Source organism: Protomyctophum bolini (genome assembly GCF_963924005.1).
Source record: "Protomyctophum bolini genome assembly, chromosome: 18".
NCBI lineage: Eukaryota > Metazoa > Chordata > Actinopteri > Myctophiformes > Myctophidae > Protomyctophum > Protomyctophum bolini.
In genome coordinates, this window is record NC_137879.1 from 26,939,392 (window position 1) to 26,956,816 (window position 17,425).

At 41.9% G+C, this 17,425-nt stretch overlaps 3 protein-coding genes across 6 annotated transcripts in view; 2 read left to right on the plus strand and 1 right to left on the minus strand.

Annotated features, from left to right (window-relative positions):
- The first annotated feature begins 699 nt into the window (after positions 1-699).
- Positions 700-2,615, plus strand: LOC308333338 (uncharacterized protein). The gene is made up of 3 exons (XM_080789687.1): positions 700-821; positions 1,062-1,218; positions 1,666-2,615. The coding sequence occupies exons 2-3, from the start codon at positions 1,100-1,102 to the stop codon at positions 2,033-2,035; spliced, it is 489 nt and encodes a 162-aa protein (XP_080645813.1). The 5' UTR covers positions 700-821; positions 1,062-1,099; the 3' UTR covers positions 2,036-2,615.
- Positions 2,616-7,196: 4,581 nt separating this feature from the next.
- pnmt (phenylethanolamine N-methyltransferase) lies at positions 7,197-8,826 on the plus strand (the record flags this gene model as incomplete). The annotated part of the gene is made up of 3 exons (XM_080790071.1): positions 7,197-7,332; positions 7,503-7,713; positions 8,388-8,826. 3 exons carry the CDS (start codon positions 7,197-7,199, stop codon positions 8,824-8,826), a joined length of 786 nt encoding a protein of 261 aa, XP_080646197.1.
- A 2,337-nt stretch (positions 8,827-11,163) lies between these two features.
- rgs7b (regulator of G protein signaling 7b) overlaps positions 11,164-17,425 on the minus strand; it is a 70,896-nt gene continuing 64,634 nt past the window's right edge. For 2 of the 4 annotated variants that reach the window (XM_080789010.1, XM_080789008.1), the window contains 3 exons: positions 15,811-15,900; positions 13,118-13,154; positions 11,164-12,439 (listed from right to left, as the gene is read on the minus strand). In XM_080789010.1, coding sequence (XP_080645136.1) covers positions 13,134-13,154; positions 15,811-15,900 — 111 coding nt within the window. In that variant the 3' untranslated portion in view covers positions 11,164-12,439; positions 13,118-13,133. Of the gene's footprint in view, positions 12,440-13,117; positions 13,155-15,683; positions 15,901-17,425 lie in introns of those variants that run through there. The other 2 variants (XM_080789009.1, XM_080789007.1) reach the window with 1 other exon arrangement.

The following is a 17,425-nucleotide window of genomic DNA, read 5'->3' on the forward strand; positions in this document are numbered from 1 at the left end:
GGTGATTAGTGGGGTGGGGGTGGAAGAGTGCAGAGAGCTCAGGGGGGATTTGGTCTCTGCCCGTCAATATCACTTTCATTATCTTTCATCTCTTTCAAGTCAAAGTGTCTGTCTGTGTATCTGTTTATATCAGGGACAGGGTGCACGCACCTGCTTTGCACGTGTGAATTCATGTGCAGTTGTACACATCACGTTGTTGTATGTGTGTGAGAGAGAGAGATCAAAAACAAATGTCATTTTGACAGAAAAGAACAGGGTGGACGTGTCCATTAAGTTTCAACGGGGAAGTGGTGCCATGTTATATTCGCTTCCTTAAGCTATATGTATGTGCGAGAATCTGTACATTGTGTGTGTGTGTGTGTGTGTGTGTGTGTGTGTGTGTGTGTGTGTGTGTGTGCGCGCGTGTGCGTGAATGTGTGCGTGCGCTGCGTGCGTGCGTGTGCGTGCGTATGCATAGTGTAAGCGTGCATGTGCATGTGTAAATTATTGTACGTGCGTGTGTGGAGGCTTAAGCGTCATCCCATGTTATTATCTGTGCAGTCTGATAGTTAGCCTGTTGATTGGTGTCCAGTGTCAACAGTGTGCAGGTGGCAGCTGAGCCACTCCAAAATAACTGAGACTGTCCGGCGTATAAATGTCCCCCATCATCCACACACGCTGACTGTCTACCGATAAAAGCTCTGAACCGCTCCACCCGCAGAGTAGAATCTGCTTGGTACGAGGACCAACGTGTACCACAGGACAGAACAGAATAGAATATAATAGAATAGAGGCAGGTAGTAGGGATAAATATAGTTTGGTGGAACATAGAGGTCAGAAAGGTGAGTATTGTTTACGTTTTCCTATGATGTTATCTTCTCTTTATTGCGTGTTTTGTATTTCTTTGTTGCTATTCTGCTATCCTCTTCTCTGACACAATGACTTTCAATCTACAAGGAGTCAATCTACAAGTTCATAACGCGTTGCCACTAGACACGGTGTAAACTTGTAGATCTGCACTTTTGAAAATGTTCACCGGCCAGGGTGATAGTGGTATTAAATGTTTTTTTTCTCTGATCCAGGGAGGTCAAATCCAGAGTAGACACAGGGGTCAGGAGGAATGAGTGTCCTGGGGACAGCGGAGCTGGACTGCAGTGTCCAGGAGGAGGACTGGCAGACAGGACAGAGCTACAGCGCCCACTGGCACAGCGCTAGCCCCGTGCCACAGAAACACCACAGGTTAGGACTGGCACGCACGCACACACGTGCGCACACGTTCAGTAAACAAATGAAAACGCCAAATATGCTCACTGTATTTAGTGTTATACAGTACATGATTTGAATGCACATGTTCAGGATCCTTCTGAGGGTAAAACACACATTGTGTACACTGTATAATTGTTAGTCAAGTCAATGAGTATATCCAGCTCAATGTTGTGCAGTCAGAAATGTTGAAAAATAATGTGTACATTGAAATCCACTTACACCCTATATACTTCACTGCCTATACCCATTCCTCCCTCATATTTCTGCTCAAATGCCTTTCCTAAAATAGCCAAATAGCCGAATGCTTGTCAGATTAGGGATGCAATCCCGTGGGCCGTGACTATTATAGTATTTGGGTGAGATGGGGTTGGTTAATACAGAGGCTAACTCTTGCAGTCTTGCGCTCTGTGCCTCCCCCAGGCCCACAGTCGTGGAGGTACAGTGTTCTGCTGGGAAGCAGGGTCTCTTCAGACAGTGGGAGGCCAGGAGACTCCTCCAGCGGTATCTCTCGGGGGCCATCAGCCAGGAGGGGCCCTTGAAAAGCAAAGCACGCAGACCCGGCGGTCCCGCCCAGCCTGCCTCCACCTCGGCAGCCCAGCCCGGACCTAGGGGCCTGCAGCAGGCCTCCACACACATCCAGGAAGGAGTGCGGTGTGGGATGGTACCCAGGAGAGCTGTGGTGGGGGCAGCGGGGCCTGGCAGAGAGGCCAAAAGAAATGTGGAGCTCACAACCAAGAAAATACCAAGGACACTGGGTAGGGTGATAACCCAGGAAATACATAGAGGCTGAAGGGGAGGGTGAAAATAAGAGATATGAAAGAGGTTGAAAGTAGTAAAAAAGGACAGATAGATTAAGTAATAATGGCTTAAATGTGTCCGTCTGTCTAGTAGTTTGAGGTTCTAATTTTTAGTTCTTAGTCTCGCTATTGTTTAGCTGTTGATTCTACTCTTAGCTGTACCTACTACTATACCTAACTGTCCAGTGTTTCACTACTGCTGTTGCTGCTATTACACCTGGATTTCCTCAGAAAGATTTATCTTAGAAAGTTTAATCACTACATTCATTCATGTTGTTGGTATAATGGCCACTTTGGCACATGTTCCTGGGAATTTGCACTTTCACACATGTGAGAATTAAACTCTATAGCAAAAGTGTGTGAAACATCATTGTCATCAATCATCTGATTTGACCTGGGAAATTTGTAGAAGACAAGACAAGCAAGACATGTAATACTTAAAAATGAGGATAATAGAAAACCATGTTATTGAGGGGTGAAAGTTAGATACTGTACATGTTTCCGTTCATTCATATGCATGTAGTAATGTATTGTAATGGCTTGAGCCAGACCACTATACTGTATAAGCTAAACCCTGTGTGTCACTTTGATATCAGCATACTTGGATACTGTACGTGAAAAATAAGCTATGTACACAATGTCAGCACTGATGAATGGACTCTCCAATCCCTCCAAATAAAACTTAAAGTTTTAATAACTGATATTATCCCTGTTTGACTGTTTGTTTGATTGGCGTCACAACTGACACAAATGCATGCTTAAGCATTGCATAAACATATATTTGTACATTGATATATCTGTCAAAAGATATATCTGTCACAATGGAAATACACACTCAAGCTTTATAAAGCTTGAGCGTGTATTTCCATTGTGGTCCTTTGAATGTGAATTGTTCTTTAAACCTGGAGGTTTAGGCTGTAAATAATGAATAAAGAACTGTGAAGTAAACCTTTTGCTCTTCAGCGACATGTGGCCGATTACTCCTTCTGGTGCTAACGAGTCACGACAGCCACAGAACAGTACATAATTACAAATCCTGCAGTGACATCTGTCCTTCATCCAGCTTGTACAGTCCAGCTAGCAATCATCAACGTGATCCCCAAATATCCTACTGTCAACATTATCTTGTACCACTATTCCATGTCAGGCCTCTAAAATACCTCATCTCTATTGGCCATGGTGATGTTTTGTCAGTGGTGGAAAGTACTTTATTTGAGTATGTCCATTTAATACTTAATTATATATAAATATTTGTTTTGACCTTGTAGATCTGCTATTTTAGAAGAAGTTTGACAAATGTGAGTACTTAATTTGATGCCAATACCTTTGTACTTTATTTTGTTTAAGACTTTTACTTTTAACAGAGCATTTCTACATTGTCACATTGCTACTTTTACTTAAGTAAAACAAATGTGAGTATGTGAAAAGGAGGTCACTATGTGTTTGTGATGGGATACTGGGTCAGACGCCAGGAATGAGAGAGGTGTTAAGAGAGCCATCTCAGGAAAAACACTTTGGATTCCAACACAGAGGACCTCTGCATACATGGACAGCTGCTTTTAATTTCATTCATGTGATCAGAATATGACAACAAACTTTGTTTGTCAACCAGAGTAAAGCAAAGCAAAGTTACTATGTTTACCCAGGGTAACTGGACTAAGCTCAAGAACTTGTTTACAGCCAGGCCCTGCTCATAGAACATTTCATGGTAGGGGTTCAATGCCTTGCTCAAGGGCACTTCAGCGGTGGTAATTTTAACGTGCCAGTCCGGGGATACGAACTAGCGACCTTCCGATATCAAGACCGCTCTGCAAACCGTTCGGCCACCGCTGCCCCCAAGAGTATGGACAATGGCTAGCACAGCCATAATTTCAATAACCATATTATGGCAATAACCACAAGCAACTGCCGTGAGACAGCCGCGAAAATCGGCTCTTTCTTTTTGGTACCGTGCAGTAAAGGAACGTTAAATTGTTTGGCAATACTGTACAATTCCCAATATGAGCAATGTTGTAGCTCCTCAAGCGACAGGACACCCGTTCTAGCACTCTGGTCATCAAAGGCCATAACACTGCAACAAAATCTCCTACTCAAACTGGTGCGAGCAACGTACTCACCATTAACACACCCCAATCCGTCTACCACCAAAAGCAATAATAGCAACACAAAAAACAACCAACTGAACAACTGAATCCTTAATTTGTTTTTTGAAACGGACGGGCTCCCAAATATGTTACAAAACCATATGTCTAGGGGTAAAAGGTAATGCAACATATGGAGGCTATTATATTAGAAATTGTCAAAAATGAAAGTAATTGATCTGCAAGTTCACAGCATATCGTGACACTGTGAACTTGTAGAATGGTTATTTTCACACTACATCATGTGGAATCTGCATGGAACCAACAATTCTTCATATTTATTGTGTGATCATCCTGCATGTTGTCACCTGGGGTGTCGATGGTTTGTTTATACTCCTTGGTGACACACCCAAAGGCCAGTCAATGTGTATTCACTGTATTGTAACGCTTTTTAAACCAGTTGGATTTCAATGTAACTTGTTCAGTCTCCCCGGCGGCGAAAGGCCGCTGTATGCTGTGCTGTGTATACTCTGAATAAACAAGTATCTCGGGACCACTATTGACAGTGGGTTGACCTTTAACGACAACACACAGGCCATCTTCGCAAAGTGCCAGCAGCGGACCTACCTCCTACGGAGGCTGATATACATGGATGTTGCCCCCCCCCCCCATCCTCTGCAGCTTTTACATCTGCCATATAGAGAGCCTCCTTACCTTTTCTTTCCTGGCTTGGTATGGAGGGCTCTCAGAGTCCAACAAGGCTAAGCTGCAGAGGGTAACCCACGTGGGGTGTAAACTCTGTGGGATGCAGTGCTCTGCCCTTCAGCATCTCTACGACCAGAGGACAGTGAAGAAAGCAGGAAAGATCGTGAGAGACACAACTCATAACCTCAGCACCTGCTTCAAGTACACACACACACACACACACACACACACACACACACACACACACACACACAAAGGCAGATGAACTGGACTGAGCGCTGGATATGCACGCACGCACGCACGCACACACACACACACACACACACACACACACACACACACACACACACACACACACACATTATGAGTGTTTCATGGTGTGGGGAGAGACTTTGCTTTCTTTTAAATAGTTTTAACATTTTTAGAATTATTTTACTAGTACTTTACTGGGTGTTTTATTGTATTTGTATAATTATTGTCCTGTATGTATTGTCCTGAATGTATGCATTGACCTGAGCAAAACAATTTTCCCATGTGGATAATAAAGACATCTAATCTAATCTAATCTAACAACATCGGAACATCTCTGATCTGCTGTCTGCCGTGTCACTACTCCCTCCGGTGCTCTCCCAGCTTTCAGTTTGAACAGTATTTCGTATAGTAGAACTAGAGTGTTTGGTATGGTTCAGATACCACAATCACAAGCTGAAGTAGAAGTTTAGTTTAGTATAAGTATAGTTCAGATACCACAATCACAAGATGAAGTATACTGTAAGTTTCCGGGTAGCATCGAGTACTCGTAGCTTAGTCGGTAGAGCCTGTGGACCACAAGGTCATGGGTTCAATCTCGGGCACCGCCAACTCAGCATATGATTATAAGGCTTGGATTGAGTGTGGCAAGTTGTGAGGTAAGTACTGGAAGCTGATGGTAGGTGTACCGTGTGGCGCTACACCACACCGGGTCTACCACATAATGCGCATTGTAACGGAGACAGACTCATGCGTGTTACAGGCTGATACCGACAATAAGCCACTCCCAACCTACAGTAGGCTACATACTGTATTTAAGCCAGGGGTTAATCACTATATAATTCAATTGTCAAGGCCTGTTGCATCAACTGTTACAAATGTATAAACTAAAAGGCAGTGTTGGACAGTAACTAGTTACTAGTAATATATATTACTGTAATATTATTACTTTTCCCAGTAACGAGTAAAGTAAGGTATTACTCTGACAAAACAGTAATATTATACCTTTACTTTGTAAAAATTAGCACATATTACATATTGCTTTTTTATTTTGTTGGCTGTTGACTTGAAAGCATTTTCATTTAAAAGGTCGAGAGAGATTGCTGCTTTATTTTATAACCTTTTTGGGTGATTTGTGACTCTTCTTCTTAATATTATTATTCAAAACAATTGGATTCAGTTCTAAAAGAAGCTGACTAAACAGATTGTGTTGTTGTACATCCATTTTTTGCGGGTGTGGGGGGCGCAAAAGTAATATAATATAATATGTAATATATTAGTCTTGATTCCAAGTAATAAGTAATGTAATATTATTACTTTTTCTAAGGAGTAATAAGTAATAAGTAACATATTACTCTCCTAAGTAATATTGCCCAACACTGCTTAAAGGTGACATTGTGCAAGTTAAATCTTCCTTTTCTGATTTGGGGGGCCCACATGCAATACTATCGCAGCCCAGTGGGCCATGATACACTGGTTGGGAATTGCAACCTATTTTTGGCCAACCCCCTCAACTACAAAATGGCCACCAGATAATGGACACTGGCAAATCTTGTCTGTTGTTTTGAGCGCAAAGGTCCTCTTCTAATGATGGGGGAGATAGCAAGGCCCCTAGAGAGGTGGAGCCTCCAAGCTGAATGTGGTCGTCCATTAGTGCCCTGTACTGCTAGAGAAAAGCATCAGCGCTCCGGGGCAGGGACAGGAGACAGGACAAATGCTATCGGGGGCAACGCAGGCCTCAAAAAGAGGATTGCTATCTCTGTCAATAAGGCTTGTGCTATCAGACTAGCCCAAAGCAAAGGCACGCACACACACACGCACACACAAGCAAGCACGCACACGCACACACGCACACACACACACACACACACACACACACACACACACACACACACACACACACACACACACACACACACACACACACACACACACACACACACACACACACACGCACACACACACACACACACACACACACACAGAGAGAGAGAGTATATAATCCAAAGGCAAAGGGGAACTGACTTGTATACCTGAAGTGCAGCTGTCAGAGGAGGGGTGAGGAGAGAGAGATTGGAAAGCGATGGAGGATGATGGAAAAATGAATGGCATGGAGAGAATGGCAGCCTGCTACCAGGGCTTTGACCCTGTGGCATATCTGCAGTACAACTACACCCCGCCACGCGCTGACTTTGAGCGGCAGGACAGCATCGTACCGTGGAAACTGGGATGCCTCCACAGAGCTTTCACTGAAGGTGGGGGAAGGTTATTTACTAAGGGTGACTTATTTGAGTGTGTTTTAAGTGCTTGAACATGTTCATGTCAGTCGCCGAAAGTAGACAGAACAGAAAAGGAAGGTAGAGCAGAGCACAGTTCAAATAAATAAATACCTGTATAATAAAGTCGTTCTCCGTGTCTTGACTAGGTGACATCAGCGGTGAGGTGTTGGTAGACGTGGGCTCGGGTCCCACGCTGTACCAGGTGCTGAGCGGCTGTGAGGTGTTCAGCAAGGTGCTCCTCACAGACTACCTGGAGGTCAACCGGCGGGAGCTGAAACGCTGGCTCCAGGACCAGGAGGGATGCGGCCTGGACTGGACCCCCTACCTGCAACACGTCTGCAAGCTGGAGGGACGCAGGTAGGACCAGACGCTATCCTGCATTTTACAAAAGTCAAATACATTCAAACTAAAAAAACAACTCCACTGTTTTCAGTCTTCATAGAGATATTACCACAATACCTCCATTTTTTAAAGCAAGAAAACAATAGATGCCTTTAATTTCTTAGACTGTTGACTGTTTAAACACATTGATTCATTATATTGTGAAATGAGAGCTCAGCTCACACAGCACCAGTTATTCAATATAATCATGGGTCTTGCCTTCAGAGTCAGCAACTGTGGTTGATTAACTCAGGGGATTCCCAGCTTTTCCATGACAAGGACCCCCAAATAGAGTGGGGGGGGGGGGGGGGGGGGGGGCGACACAGAATGAGACGATCCACAACATGAATCATGATGCATTCATTGGATTGTGAGCAGTGAGCGCAATAAAAAAGGTTGACATCCCCAATAGGACATGATGTATTCCGCCCCTCATTTTCCTCTACTTTCCAATTGACCCCACTTTAATAAAACTATTGTCATCATATACGGTAGAACAATTATAGACACCTCATTTTAATTTGCTTATTTAATCAGGAATGATAGTGCATTCCTGTGGCACTTTAGCATGGGATGACACTGTACATTTGACGTGGGTGTCGTGGCCTTTGTATAGTTACCGTTGATGTTGATGATGTCACTGTTATTAGATCCTCAGCATGGGCAGAGAAAGCGGCCAGGCTGCGTCTGGTGGTCTCCGACGTCCTCCCCATCGACGTGCACCGCCCTCGGCCCATGGCCCCCGACGCCCTCCCCTCGGCCGGCGCAGACTGCCTGGTGTCCTGCTTCTGCCTGGAGAGTGTCAGCCCAGACCTGGCTGCCTTCACCAGAGCCCTGGGACACATCCGGGGCCTCCTGCGACCCGGGGGACACCTGCTGCTCATCGGGGCCCTGGGGGAGAGCTACTACCTGGGGGGCCCCGGGGTGAAGATCCCTGTGGTGCCCCTGGAGGAGTCCCAGGTGTGCAGCAGTCTGAAGGAGAGCGGCTATACACTGATAAGGATGGAGGTGTACACGCTGCCACAGGACATGAGAGTGGGGGTGGATGATGTGACCGGAGTGTTCTTTGTAAAAGCAAGGAAGGAGTAGAATACATTAGATATATATTGTTCGCTTGTTTTGTGATTCCTCACACAATCCTTAATTTATATATGAAAATGCTTTTCCTGCATTACACTGAGTAGTATTCATTTGTTTTATTTCATTAACCCAATGTGACTAAAAGTAAGCTATCTTTTTGCATGATGAATTGTTACAAAATATAAATGTTCGCTGTACTGAATGCCAAATCAGTAAGATACTGACATCTGCTGTTCACATGCAGTTACTACAAAATGTGGCATCATTACCAGCTGGATGAATGAATCCACATCTCAATAAAATATAGCTTTGACAGTTGAAATTTTGATTTTGATTAGTTAGGACTTCTAAACTACTAAATTGTTGAACAAGGCTCCGAAGCAGCATTGACTGTGAGAGGTTAGATTAATTCTATTTGTGCACTTGTGTAATGTTTTGTGTGTGGCTGCAGTAGGGGTGAAAGCCCAAGATAAATTCCCCTTGTGGCCAATTAAGTGTGACTTCAATTCAGTACTACCGACTGCACTGCAATTAAACATTCTGATAGTTGACATTAGGCTATATTACAATCATGTAATTAAATTCATATCATGGCAATTACTCAGCCTTTCTTAAATGATATATTTTAGTACACCATCAAGCTGTCCTCACGATACCTGTCAATGTCAGATCAGACAATAAATATGTGTTTAAATGTTGTGGTGTGTCATGGTGATGTCATTAATCAGACTAGTTGGACTTCAGAGTTCAGAGCATTAGGCTCATTTGAGCTGTATGTACGTAAGCAAGTACAGTACGTATAGAAAGAAATGATGAATATAAAAACATTTATATAATATATAAATGTTTTTATTGTTGTTTTGTTATGTAAACACAGGTTAAAGTTACATACTATGGCTTTAGGATGACAAAACGAATACAATGAACCAATGTTGTTTAATGAGGACATTATTTGAGCTATTCTGTCCATGTCAGAATAAACAAACATTCTACCAAGAAGATAGCCGATCTACTGCAACACGTGGGCTTGTAGATCTACTGCAACACGTGGGCTTGTAGATTCTATTTTCTGAAAAGAGATTCGGTTGCAGAGATATATAAAAAAGAGGGGACCACGTACAGACCCCAATAAAGTACATAGGATTATGTTATATGATTAAGTGATTAGATAACGGCAGAAGACAATACTCTCTAAGATATGTAACTGTAATGAGCAGCAGCAGGCATGTGCTATATTTGTGCTATATACCTTTTATAGCTCTTATCAGAGCTGTAATTTAACCACTTAAATTTACTCTCCAAGATATGTAATATCCTGTAATGAGCAGCAGAGGGCCCACACGTGCTATATTTGTGTATAAAAGGTATATAACCTTTTATAGCTCTTTATATCAGAGGTGTAATTAATCCATCAGGGCTAGTGTAGTTACTTATTTCTGTTATTGCGGGGAATGCTTTTGCTGAAAATAGCAGACCGACAAGCTCACAACGCATCGCAGGTGTGCTATTTTTCAGGGTGGGGTTTAAGTGGTTAATGATTGTACTCTATGTACTGTAGGTCAGTCATATCCAGTTTTCATTCGGTTTTATATTGGAATCTACAACTCCAAACTTCCATGTTTGATTTCTCAAATATCTAAAATGTAGCTTTTCATTTTTACAAAATGCATTCATGGTGATTTCAAATGTTTAATGCGTCAAAATTCATCATTGTTGATAGGCCTACATCACACTTGAAAAAAAGGGGGGGATGCTAATCCCTTCCATGGGAACTCTTTGTATTGTGACTCACAAGGCAATTTGAAAATCTTCATATGTGATTATTAAATGCCATTCTTCTTAGAGCACAGACTGCACTTGTTCATAACCGAGATAACTCACAGTACTCAACACATTGTTCTGTGATGGAGTTGGCTCTTCAGCGTGATGTGGGCTTTATTTGAAACACAGGGTGGGTGAAGTGTATCGATTAATAATTTGTCACCACTGGAACATCTTCAGCTTGAAAGGTAATGGTTCGATTAATGTCTGTCAGTCTGCAATGTTTACACACATAACACAATCTACAGCAGTCACTGGGTGAAATAAAATCAATATTGTGTATGGAGTGAAACTCACCGCACACACTGTCTTCTCGTAAAACAGTTGTTGCCGATGTTTCGGTCACCTGATCTTCATCAGAGCTATGATTCGTTGTGCAGAAGCTTTACCCCACACAATACTGAAAAAAATTGCCAATAAACTATTCAGGGTGTTATGAGAGGCTGAAAAAGAAAAACAAACTACAAAAGTCAAGGCATTCCTTTAATGCATCTGATCGGTTTTTTGTAGTTTTTCTGATAAGAATTGATCCAGGATTGCTGTGATAAGTACAGTGGCTGTGGCAAATTCTGCACACAACAGTGCAATAAAAAGGCAAATGAAAACAGTGTGGACATTACGGTGACAACAATATTATCTAGTGACCAGAGTCCTTGGTAGACAGAGTTTGGCCAGTGCTTGATGTAGTTACCTACTTTAGTTACAATGCTGGTGTCACAAAATAAAACATTTTCTTTTGAAATCTGGGCATTACCTTGTAGCAATATTTATGGATGTTGGAGGTCATCCGCATCCCGGGGGTCAGAAGAGGGTTTTGGAGATTTAAATGCTACAAGCATGATTACTACTTCATTATAATTTGGATTTTATTCATTATCTTTATTTACTTCATACATTGTCTGCAAGTTAGACAGCCAGTCTAGGGTATGTTTTTAACCACTGACTTACAAGACAAACATTTCCAAACTCTGACTATCTCAGACACTAGCAATGTTTACATTGTGCGGCAGTCAATAGTGGTGTATAATGCAATAAGTTACTAGTCAATTTCCGACCCTTGATTGGTGGCTATATCGCCATATACTGTATTTTTACACATTAGCATATATTTTGAACTGTACTGTACATTATTTGTTTGACACAATTTTCCCAGCTTTTGATGTCTCACACATACACACACACATACCGAGATGCACATGCGTGCGCATACTATTGTGTTGGAGACAATGAACATGTAACCTCTCCTTCGATAGCATTTTCTTTTAGTCCGGCATCTGAAAACATTTAAAATACATTTTTACCACATACATACACGCTACAAACATGCATGTGCTTGTGATCACACGCACGCACGCACACACGCAGCCATGCACACACACACACACACACACACACACACACACACACACACACACACACACACACACACACAGGATGGTAGAGACTGGAACAAAAGTATTCATTAGATTATGAGTATGAGTATTCATCTGCGGTTTGGTTGGACATGCAACACCAGGTATGTTGTGTTTTGTGCGTGTGTACGCGTGCCAGAGTGTGCTGTGTGTGTGTGTGTGTGTGTGTGTGTGTGTGCTGTGTGTGCCAGCGTATGCTGTGTGTGTGTTGTGTGTGCCAGCATGTGTGTGTATGTGTGTGTGTGTGTGTGTGTGCGTGTGTGCTGCTCTTTGGGGCCAGACAGTGGACTGTACATGGCACGGTCCCATCATCTCCACTGGTAATAGTTCATACAGAATGGTGTGTGTTGATTACACAGTACTGGCTTGTTCCATTGAAGCGCTGCCCCCTGGTGGAAGACATAGGATGGCTTCAGTTACAACCCATTAACGATTTTTCAAAAATAGCAGATCTACAAGCTCGTAGAGTGCCGCGCTATGAGCTTGTAGATCTGCAATTTTTCAATAGCTAAATAATGCTTAGTAAAAAAAACCAAAACGGGCTCCCGTCCAGAATGGGTTAAGACCCAAATCCGATTCTACAAATAAAATGCTTGAAAAAAAAAAACATTCAATAATAGCAGATGTATCAGCTTGTATATCTGCTATTTTTGAATAGCCCAACGCAAAAATTGAAAAAGACACAGATGCATTCACGGTTGTAACGGGTTAAGCAACTATGCTAAACGTATCATTGCTGTTGGGCAGAAACCATGTATCTCCGTTTTTCTTTTGTGGAAATGAATGGCCTACTTCGCTGTACAAGAGTGTAAAACTAGTACAAGCTCACAACAAGATTGTAGATCGACTATGTTTACTATATATATGTTTTTAAATGTAAAAGTGGTTAAGCCTGACTGTGAGTTTTATAAACAAGAGCTTGTGACCAAATAATAACTACATTGGAACACAGGTAATTTTTTCCCCCCATTTTCTGAAGAAAACAAAAAGGGATTGGACATACAAGGTTTCCACCCAACAGCGACGTGATAATAATATATAATGCAATATATATATAATGCTCTTACCTGAACTCAGTAGCCCTCAGAACAAGTTTTTACTTTTCTGTGGAGAGAAGAAATAGAGGGAATAACAGTGAGGATTTTAGTATTGAAATAGTGAGTTCTGGGTGTATTTGATGATACAAGTGTGTCAGGGCCTTTACAGCAGTGCTTCTCAAAGTGGGTCCGGGAGGGGACCTCCAGGGATCCTTGATGGGGTTCCAGGGGGTCCTAACCTAACCTATTTACACTATTTTATACTCCAGGCTGTCAAGCTCACATGTCGTGATGAGACACATTTTGAGCTTGTAGATCTGCTATATTAAAACATTTTGAAAAACGATTTTAACACAAATGGTCTCTTTTGGGGGTATCTGGCACAAACTCTTTTCAGATGGGGGTCCGTGGCCATAATACATGGCCACATCAATGTGGGGGCCTTCACGTGAAAATGAGAAACACTGTGTTACAAGAATGTGGTTAAATGTACAGTAACTGTCTTTGTTTGCTACTGATATTAAAGGCTGACATTCTCCTACAAGCCTAATTAATGAAAGTGTTTTGTCATCATTATATAATATGGATGTTAATAAGGGTAAGATTCATGACTGAATGTGTTTTTACCTTTGCCACGGGGCAGGTTAGTCTAATTAAGTTTGTGTGAATATTATAATAATATAAGGAAGGACATTCTCAACAGGAGCATGAAGCGTCCCTTGCATTTATTTTTGTTGTGTTCTCGTCCTCAGGACATTTTGTTGTGTTTTATTCATTTAGTTCTCAGTCATGCATTTATAATCTTGACATTGTGTCACTGTCGTGATTGGGTTTAAGCCAAGGGCAAATACTTGTTATGTAATTAAACAGTTTTTTTGTTGTTGTTATGCAATTGAATAAACACCTACATTTAACAGTGGCATTTTCAAAAACAGACCCACACACTGAAATGAAAAATGATGATAAAGTGCCTAACACAGTTCGACTGCATGACTAAAATGTTCAAAACATTGAGAGACCAAGAGTAAATAGCAGTGGGAAAGCAAACCAGTTCATCCACCCCATTAACCTGAATGTGTAGCTGTTTCAGGTCTCCAGGTGACCCAGCAGCTGCAAGCTTTGATTTGATTTTATCTAAAGTATGTTTACAGTACATCACCCTGTGCTACTGTCCCACTTACCATGTTATGAGAGGATGTTTCATAAGAGGTTCTGTGCTCCTCAGTACTTTAAAGAGGTTCTGTGCTCCTCAGTACTTCCACACTTAAAAACGTAACAAGAAAAACAAACAGACACACAAACATACAAACATACAAAAGAAAACCAAGGAAACCGAACAAGAAGTACAAAAGCCGGACAAACAGACTTGCTTGAAAGATGTAAACAAGGGACTTAGGCGGGGAATTAAAAAGAAAAACAAAACATGGTCAATCATGCAGAAGAAATGAACACATACGTAACCCAAAGGAAGTGAAAGCAAAGGAAACACAAAACCTCTTTCTGATATTGCATGAATCGATTATAAAGCAGCAAGATACAGTAATAAGAGTTCAAAAGAGTGAATCAATAAGAGTAACAGATATTCTTGCAAAGTGATGGGATAGCACAAAATGAGAACAGTATCGTATAAGTAGTAAGAAGTAAGAAGACCTCTTGTTATCCGGATCCCCTACAGTTTATGGACATTGAAAACTAAACGTAAGGTACCGACATAATTTGTGTCAAAATTTCTCCTAGGAGAAACGCACAAAGCGGCAGCTTGGTTTAAAGTGTTTAGCCTAAACAGTCAGATGCAAAGGCACTAATTCAATTCCCCTCCAATGAGACATATTGTGACCCAACATCCAGGCTAATTGGTAACAACCAACCACAAACTAGCAACTTGCTAGAGCTACTACATGAAATAAACATTTACTTCTAATTTTCCTTAATTGGGCGACCCGGTAGCCGAGTGGTTGGGGGTGTACCAAATGGGCTCTAATGCCTGACAGAAAGTCCCTGGTTCGATTCCCGGCCAGCCGGACCATTTACACACTCCCTTACTCTCTCCACGTTTCCCCGTCTTTCTCCACTGTACCTTTCAAATAAAGGATCAGACAACTTAAAAAATAAGCGAATTAACACAATTCCTAATAATCCCATAATTAAATGTAATGGAAAAAGCAACAGTAGTAGTGGGCATTGTGTGTAGGGAAGCTTGACAAACACCTGACACTAGATGCGCCTCAGAATGGTATTTTGGGGTAAAATGATGAAGCCGAATTGCCCTGTAGCTTTGACCATAATTAGTAGAATCTATACCGTACATACAGTGGTCAGCTCTTGGCTTTGCTAGCTAGCTATAATTTTGTGGGCTTCTCTCTTCACGGCTCCCTTAGGATTCCTTGAAGGGGTTCCGAATGGACCCTAACGCCAGGGCTCCACCGGGCGCGTTGCGTCTCCGTCGCGTGCATCAAAAAACGAACCGGGGCAATTTTAATGGTGACGGAGACGCGACGCAACGCGGGCAGTGGAGCCACCCTTCATTGATTAAAAAGGGAACACTCTGTGACGGTGACGGAGACGCGACGCTGACGCGCCCGGTGGAGGACCGGTGTTACACGGCTTACAGGTCTGTAAACTCTCAGAGTTACGGGAGTCCTTGAAGTAAAAATACAAAAGTCTGAGGACCGCTGAAATGTACATTTATGCGGTCAGACCATAGTCTCCTGCTTGGTCTTTACCTTCTTCTTGGCTTGCAGTAGCTCCTGATAGGCGCCGGATCGGATGAAGCGACTGTACGAGTCACTTTTCATCAGCTTGTAGATGTGCTCCTGTTTGGGGAGGACAAGAGAGAATGGTATACTAACACCACATTGTGTACCTGAATGCCCTTACAAAGATGTAATCTGACATCGAAACCTTGCACCTTCTATATTAAAGTAAAAGGCTCCAGCGCCTTCTTTATTCAACAATGTCTGAATGCATTTTGACAATTTGATTGAAAATGTCTGTTAACCTAATTATTATTTCACAATAGCAGATATACAAGCTCACTACGTGTCGCGATGTGACGTGTCGTGTGCTTGTAGATCTGCTATTTATTTGTCGGAAGTATAAAGGATTTAGTAGTACTCTGTTTTTGTCACAAATGGATCCCAGCTGCAGTCACAGAAACCAATCCCCAAGAAATGACAATCTGTTTTATTTTGAGTTCAAAGCCATTACACTGCAATATCCTGAGGAAAATGTATGAAATGATCTCCATACTCTGTTGTGCATTCTAAATGAGTCTGGAAGTCACCCTGCCTCTTTCAGCTCCTACTGTCTCTATTTCAACCACTTCAGAAACAAATATACACAGTGCTTGAATGCATTTTACATAATACTGATTGCATGGCTCAATGCACTTTCCAATATGTATCCACTCCAGTAGCCTTTAATAGTGTTCTGCCCACCATGAAGAATAAAATTGGGCTTAAAGGGGCACATCATCTATTTTCAACCAATCTTCATATAATTTGTTCATGGTAGATGACACCATTTCAGTCTACTCTCTCCGTGTCTCAGAGGAGGCTGTAGACAGTTCAGCAACCTGCCTACCAGTGACATGATCGGTAGGCAGGTTTGGTCATTTCAAACGGGTGTCGGGCGGAAACCATATACAGTGTATATGTCCAAAAAAGTTGGAATATGGAGATACAAGGTTTCTGCCCGACAGCAACAATATAATTGCATTAATGCATGAACAATGGCTTCTATTTCAGCATGCTAACTTTACAGAACTGTAGTTGCTATTAGCTTATCCCCATCAATGATGTCATTAGGTTTCTGAACTGTCCATAGACCACCAATGAAAGTGGCCATCTTATAATGAGCACTAGTGAGGATATTTTAAATATTTAAAATACTGTGTTTCTGGATCATTCAATTAATAGCAAATTAATTAATACAATTTTTTAATCGATAGAATAATCACTAAGAAGACAATCGATAGTTGCATCCTTAGCCGAGGTACAGTAAACACATAGAAATGGAAATAGAGCCCAAAGGGAAGCACGCACATCCAAAGCGTAAAACTGTACAGGTGCTGGACAACAACATGCACACTGGAGAGAAGACAAACGAGTGTTTCAGCTTTGACCACAACCGGCTCTTCACGAGGTCTGAGGCGGTCTGAGTTATGGACGAAACCTATACTTTACTATTTTGAAAAAACATTTTAAAATAATGAATATAGCCAATCTACATAAACATGTTGTGACTTTGTAAATCGGCCGTTTGAACTATTTTAAAATGTTTTTCAAAATAGTAAAAAAAAATGCATAGATAGGGCCCTGCGTGTAGAACTGCAGAAAT